General features: G+C 39.7%; 1 protein-coding gene across 1 annotated transcript in view; it reads right to left on the reverse strand.

Annotated features, from left to right (window-relative positions):
• The window catches only part of LOC124283837, a 24435-nt gene extending 18863 nt beyond the window's left edge, over positions 1–5572 (reverse strand). The window contains 8 exon segments of the mRNA XM_046719867.1: positions 1–87; positions 277–328; positions 1676–1815; positions 2274–2447; positions 2888–2945; positions 3111–3280; positions 3810–3891; positions 5473–5572. Coding sequence (XP_046575823.1) covers positions 1–87; positions 277–328; positions 1676–1815; positions 2274–2447; positions 2888–2945; positions 3111–3280; positions 3810–3891; positions 5473–5484 — 775 coding nt within the window. The 5' untranslated portion in view covers positions 5485–5572.
• Positions 5573–7786: the final 2214 nt, after the last annotated feature.

Consider the following 7786-nt stretch of genomic DNA (forward strand, 5'->3'; position numbering starts at 1 on the left):
TACAAGCCCGCTGTCTGTACAGGTAGCCGTTGCCACATGCCACTGTACACTCTGACCACGCCCCCCACGCTGACCAGCCTCCGTCCACTGTGACACACAGAATAGATATATAGAGACTAACACAACAGTGTCTTTAGATTTCAAACACACCAACACCAGTAGATAGAAGTTTTTTAAGTTTTAAAATGTTATGAAATAGTTTTCCAACGACGATTGCTCAAGTGTATGAGTCATTTGAGTTAATACACGTATCTTATATTAAAATAATCAGCTTACCTGGACACGCCCTCTTATATTTATAGCAGATCAGGTGAGACCAATATTTGTCCTGTAACAAGAAATATTTTATCAAGGAAATATTAGAGAATTTAGTATGTGCGACGTGGATCATCCACCTCCAATGACTTGCTGTGAGATTTTGGAACGTTGGGATCTCGTTTGTCACGTCATTAACAATTGATGAGGTCAGTTTTTGCAACAATCATGAGCTGGGCATCACAAGCCCTTGCTTGAAAATTTCCGAATACATTAACCTCCATTCTCTTCCCACGGAGGTTACTCGTCACATCTTCCTACGAACCTCTGTTCTAGTACGGCCCTCATGGTGCGAGTGTTCAGGATTCGTGATTGGTTGCAATCAGATTTGGTTGTGCAATCAGCGACGTTGTTTCAAAAGTAATCATTCGCAAGGCCTCGGCAATATCCGTATGCTTCGGGAAAACTAGAACCCCTGCGCGATGCGCAAATGTTTCTTCTAGACAGAACTCAGTAATGTAACGGCGGCTCATTGGCGGATCTCCATTGCCCTCGTTGACAACGGACACGCCAGCCATTAAATGTCTTGTGTGTCACATCAACACGAGTCCCCGAGGGAAATCTGTGGCCCCACATTTGCTTGTATTAGTCAAGTTGGATCTAAGTCGATGTAACACGTCTTCTAATTGGATAGAAAGAAGGGAGACAATTCGTGTTGCGACTTTTCGCCGCTAGGAATTTACCAGAACCGGGAAATATGGCCGTATTAGAACAGAGGTTCGTAGGAAGATATGACACGTATGTGGGAAGAGAATGATTAAGCTCACGAATGTCCGAAATGCACAAGGCAAGACATTCCGTACAGAACCCTCGCCTTGCCTTGTATCGATGTATCTAAAGTAAACTCGCAAATCATGCACTGAAACATATCTACAACGTGAAACTTTTCAGTCTTTATTATTATTATTATTATTATTAAATACTATCACCCGATAGCGGGCGACTCGCTTTGAAACCACCTGGGCACAAATGGCCGACATCGGACCCGCACCGAATGGGGGCGTCGCTTTAACCTTTGGGCTACTCAACCGCCCCCGTCTCACGAGAAGCATGACCTTTGAATGTCATCAGCTATTCTTTCAATAATTTCCCATGAAGGGTTTACACGATGTACGCCTTTTCCTTTGGACAACAGGATCTTCACTTGTTCGCGAAATCGCGGTTAATCGTATGAACGACTCGTATCATCTTTTAATACTGATATGCTAACCTCCTCATTGTCAGTACATGCATATAACAAGTTTTGAATTAAGACTGAAGACAGATCGAAGACCAGTAATAAGTCTGATTTAAATTATTGTATGTGGCTTATTAAAGCTATTAATTACAGGTAACTCAGGAAGGATGTTTGTGGACATACTCGCATGAAGGGTTTGAGGAACTTCTTGAGGGTGTTGTAGGTGCAGTGACCGATCAGACACTCTATACGGAGTTGTGGCATGGCCTTGTGGACTTCCTCCAGGTGTTCCTCAGCCTCCTTCAGCCCGTTCGCCAAAGCAGCTGAACATCACACAACATATATTAGTCATGCTAAACTTATGGAAAACCAAAAATAGCAAGTTCGCTAAGCTGTCAATGTGGTTTTACAAATGACAGGAGTGTGACTGTTTTAAGAAATCAATCTGCAAAACTGGGACCCTATCCACAAAGTGTTCGTAACGTTACAACCTGTCGTAACACTATAGTTTAAGAACGGACTTAGGCTACTTATTCCAGTTAAAACTGTCTACTACCAAGGGGCCTCGTTTCAGAAAGCGATCGTAGTCGTTACGACAGTCGTAAATGTATGCTAAAGTATGGAAGTTACGATCACCTTAGCGCTACGCTAACTTTGTGGAACGGGGCCCTGGATCCACTTCCACAAAGATGAACATGCATGAATTTCGCTCAAGTGTCCCCTGATTCGGGTAGAACATTTCAACTGCATCCGAACTAACAGAAACATGGTTTGTACTTACAGTTGTTGCATTTACCGCTACAGACTTCTATATCGACAGATCTGCCAAAACACCCGAGGCCATGATTAGCTGGGAGGGGGTTATTGCACTGTCTGGTCCTCGTCCTGTTCCCCACCCCCTGACAGGCGGCTGAACAAGCTGACCACTCCACCCACAGACTCCATTGGCCGTCAACTGTAAACAATTAAAGTTGTCTCTTTTATCTCATTTGAGTTATCCCGAAATTAATAGTAGGTGATCCCGTCGCATCTATTATTCTAACACCCACTCAGAAATATTCCAGCTGATACTCGTATCATGAACATCAACCTTCGCAACTGGGATACAACAAAGTCAGCGAGCCTGACAACCCGATCCCGTTAGTCGCTTCTCAAGACAAACTGGGTTGCTGAAGAACACTCGAATCTTCCGTGGTCTGCATTTAACTAGCTACCCAAGTAATATGTTTGGTGTTTATGCTTCCACAAACCGAAAGATATATAGGCCAAGAAGAGGAGCGGACTTCAATTTCCTGATGGTCGATTGGCTTCGTTTAAACGATTTAGTGTGACAATTAACAGATTCAAATTTGACACCGTTTGGTTTTTTCCAGTGGACGGGAAAGCGATACTTACTTGGACATAGCTTTATATCCGATTTAAGTACGCATGTGTATGTTTGCCAAAAGCCTTCCTGAAAAAGAAAAACGTGATAAACGTCAGAATATTACCTGATACATCTGAACAACTACTACACCACAAGTTAGCTACATTTCACGAAACTGTCATAATATCTATAGCATATTATCGCATAAATTTTATCATTGATCATGTTGGGTCGTAAATGAAGATGACCAACCTGTTCTGCTTTTGAAGTACCATCTCGCCAGTGGAAATATCCTGGTCTTGGAGCGAACGACTTGTGAGAGCAGAAGTGCCGGTGCAGACAGAACTTTACAAAGTTGGTTTTGTTAGATGGGTGAATGAAGGCGAGCGTGTCTAACATGTGATGTTTCAAAGCCTTCGCATCTGCCCAATAAAAAGACGCTTTCGTTAATGATAGGTGATTTAATTAAACCTTCACAAGTCAACAAATACACAATTCTACTAATCTTCATGAGTTTCAAGAGCTCATGTCTATTTAGATAGGACCTGGGCTAATGTCTGGAAGCGTCCATATCAATATGCATTCTGAACTCCCCTAAACTCCCCCATGACTTAAGAACGTGTAAAGTCGCGCTGTGGAACGAGCGTAGATTTTAAATCAGATCGATCCGAATTTGAATTCGGCTTGATATGTCATGTAATAATAACAATAATAACTGATACGCTTTCATGTGGACAATCTAATTCGTGATGACTTTGAAACTGCAGGTTTTATGAAGAACATGACCAAGAACTTAGCATGAACAGAGATGGTTATTGTAGTCAGTTGAACACAGAGACTGTTAACAGAAATCACATGTGAAATACATATAGCATTTTAAAAGTAGAAATATTACTAGAACGCTTCTCCCGAGAATGGTCGGGGACTGGGAGGGGAGACTGGTGGACTTACCTGCCTGTGTGATGATGGTGTGACACACCTGTGACAGACTAATGATAGCCAGAAGTGTTCCTAGCAGGTGCACCGCCTTCACCTGCAGGAGTAGAACTGATAACACACACACTAGGAAACATCTCATATGGAGAGAGGTGGCAGGAAAATATCTATAGTTATGCTTTGCAATTTTTGTGATCTTTTGTACCTCTTGGGACAAGGATTTATGATACTTGTCTGTTGATGATATGTATACAAAAGGGCGTTGTGTTGGAGGTCTAAAGTGGCTTTTACTTCTCGTTAGGATACTTAGTATCATGATTTTCACAGTAAATATCTCAAAACAATATAATAATAGAAATTAGCACTGTATGTTTTATAGTCATTGTCAGACTGTCAAATAGGTGAGGGTCTCATAAGGACTAGTAGAAAGTTGCCATTCCACATGCTGGCTGAAAGTTTTAGTTTCTATCGATGAAAACAACAAATATACAAGAAATGTTTAATACTTGTTTAATTGTAATAACAGCTATATGATCGTGACATGCAATGTGTAAAGAATGTTTAGAACCTAACCAAAAACAATCTCCCTTAATTTGTAAGCGCTCATGGTCTAAACATGTATCGGATTGTGGCAGCTAAACGTGTTCAAGTTCGAAATAGGTAAGTGGATCCTCATCTCGCCCCACCCGTCGGTCCCTAAGAAATCGATAAATACTTCTTTGTTATTTGATATTGCATGGGAGATAACTGTGCGCGGACTACGTACTAGAACAGTGGAAAGAGAGTGACTTCCCTTTAGTATTAAACTACGAATGTTGATCAATATGAAACCGGACGTTTGTCATGTAGTAACACAACAAATCAATAAGGTAACTATCACTGTCGTCTTTTAGTCACAGACCTTCGATAAGAAATTACCCTTTACATTAATGAACCACGAGGCCTAGTTGTCATAAAAAATGATGTACGTGGGATCTAGCCTTGTCATGCAAAAATGGCGGACAAAGAACGGTCAAAAGCAGGACAATCTTTGATACGATTATAATGAAAGTCCAAGACGTTTTACGTTCTTAGATTATACAATGTATAATGTTTCGGTGGCTCAGAAGGTACAGCAACCTTTTACAAAATTTACGCTGACTGGTTTGATTTTACAAATAGGTCTTAGAATGAAAGTCTGGCCTTGGGTAATATTTCAGTCATATGTGACAGCATACATATGGTACATGACATGTATTCACAATTATGATTATAATTAGATCACCAGTTTTGAGTTCACATGATATCATCCTAAAGCAAAAACTCGATCTAGAATACGTATCTGGTATATTAGCTGCGGCAGTGCCAGTGGCCCACGTGGGTTTTCAGTTTTGTTTTGCAGTCTCATATCTTTCAACATTCAAATGATCTGGTTCTGATCTGCATGTATCCATCTTGAATCCAGGTATGTGATACTAATATGGTAGAAGCTAGGAGGTTTTCACAGTTTTATGACGTAAATAGTGTATTATACATTGAGTAGCATCGAATGAGTCACGGAACATTCAAAGGGGTGTGTCACTCGAATGTCGGTTACGTTTCCATCTTGTTATAATGGCTTTTTTCGATCAAGATTGGAATATCGCACTTTTTAAACAACGAAGGTGAGGCAAATGTGTTCACTTCTGTATCAACTTACCTTCGACAACATTACATATCCTGTTCATTGATGTGTGTGTATTTTTGTTTCACATGAACGTGTTTCTCCTCTGTTTATGTGATCCGTTTACAGGTAACGTCATAATGGCGGCCAATACATTGTGATGTCATTAATGACGTCAGAGGATGCCATATATTACCGCTTCCGGCATTCGGAAGTCACCTGTCGCCAGCTGAGTAGGGGATTTGTTCGTTATGCATTTGTTTTAACAATGAGTGACCGTCGTACACGTCACCGAATGCTATACATTATTTTAACAGTGGGAACTGTACATTTGTCTATCCGTATGTCGGAAGATAATATTGCAGATTGTTTAGATTGTATGACCAAAAGCCAGGAAATGCCAGTCAAAGCTCCCTAGGTGCATGTAGATCCCGTTATGAAAAGAAGTAACGATCTTATGGATGAGTTACAAAGACATGGACACTGAATTTCGTTTGATATTTCTCCTGCCGCCTGAAGCGACACGCGTCTTCGGCGACGATAAGTTTGGACATTGGGTCATAAAATTGTTGATTTGTTAAAACTTCCATATTTTGGTTTATGTCATGACTTGTAGATCATATGAGGAATCTTTTTATGAAGAATATCAACAAATTTTTCAAGTCTTCTTTAATTCTGGCCTTTATGTAACACATTTCACTATAATATTAATTGGGAGGATGTTTTTCCTTTCAGCCCAGTTTATGTATGCTTCAGTGACTATATTGAAGAAACGACGGTAGTAACTTTCCCGATACACCGTTGATTCTATATTACGTTTCATATTTGAGTCGTATAGGCTGGAGATTTAAACAGAGTGAACATATAAAGTATGTAAATAGTGTAATATGTGACACTTTAATATTGTTTCATTATCTTACATATTTTGCACAAAAACTCACTCTGAGTAGTCTAAATTTTAGCCCCCAAAGAGACCATTCATAAAGGCTTTTTTGTTGTGTTGTTATGATAAAAAAAGGGATTTCTGTGAATCCAAGATTAAGATTTATGAAATGTTGGTTCACTTAAAAAACAATACCGGTAGTTTATTAAGATTCATTTAACTTAAAATTAAAACAGCAGTTTGTGCTTTTGCCGTTCATTTGCATTTTCTTGGTTGAATTTTCTACAAATGGTTATTTTATCCAGTAAAAAACATAAAAGCCTTTCTAATTTTTCTCTTGACAATGTAATATGTAAAACTTCAAACAAAACGTTTTGTTTGAGAGGTATGCTCTCAATTTTGTATTTATTATTTCCACAAATGTTATAGTCACAGAGCGCATGTTGCATACACACAAATCCAGTGGCTATTATACATAATGGTAAATATTACCACTTTTCTTCATCAACATTTTACATTAATTTAGCTGGCCTCTTATATTAATGTCTTCTTATGTTATAAACCGACTCTGAGTGCTGTATCTCCCTATCCTTTCCACAGTGAACATTGGCAACATTTGATCTGAGAACAGTTTGTGTTGAATTCATTTAAACACAGATATCTTGACATATTGGACTTTACATATGTCATACCATTTAGAAATCTAATTGCATATGCTGGACTTGTGAAGGTCTGGTTAGAACTAGTCTTCAGCAACCAATGCTTGTAGTAAGAGGCAACTAACGGGATCGGTGGTCAGGCTGGCTGACTTGGTTGACACATGTCATCGTATCCCATTTGCACTGATTGGTGCTCATGCTGTCAATCACTGGAGTGACTAGTCCAGATTATCTACAGGCCACTGCCATATAGTTGAGTGCCATATGAAACAACAAACAAACAAAAAAACATTCCATAGAATGTGGACCCATGAAACCGATGCATGCCACAGATTGAAATGAAACCAGCACCCTAATAATTTGCTGGACAGTTTGTCATTAAACAGCAGTAGCATGGGTGGTCAATCATTAACTCATTGGCTGACAATGCTGAGTACCACACTAGCAACAAACAAACTGAGAGCACCTGTGAAGATCCCTGTTAGAATTGTGGTCAGGCTCGCTGACATGGTTGACACGTCATCATATCCCAATTGCATAGATCGATGCTCATGATGTTAATCACTGGATTGTCTGGTCAAGACTTCATTATTTACAGACCGCTGCCATATAGCTGGAATATTGCTGAGTGTGGCGTGCGACTGATAATAAACTCAGCAACTATGTATGACAAGCAGATGAGGTCATTTACAACAACATGACCTCAAGATATCTGGATTATGAAATTTTACATCATGGTGATTAACCAGTCACAGCTGGTTTCATTGAGCTAATTATAAATGCTTTATTTCAAACAATCTGCAAAGAT

This window comes from Haliotis rubra, unplaced genomic scaffold (genome assembly GCF_003918875.1).
Source record: "Haliotis rubra isolate DU_JTF1 unplaced genomic scaffold, ASM391887v1 Scf322, whole genome shotgun sequence".
In the NCBI taxonomy this organism is placed as follows: Eukaryota; Metazoa; Mollusca; class Gastropoda; order Lepetellida; family Haliotidae; genus Haliotis; species Haliotis rubra.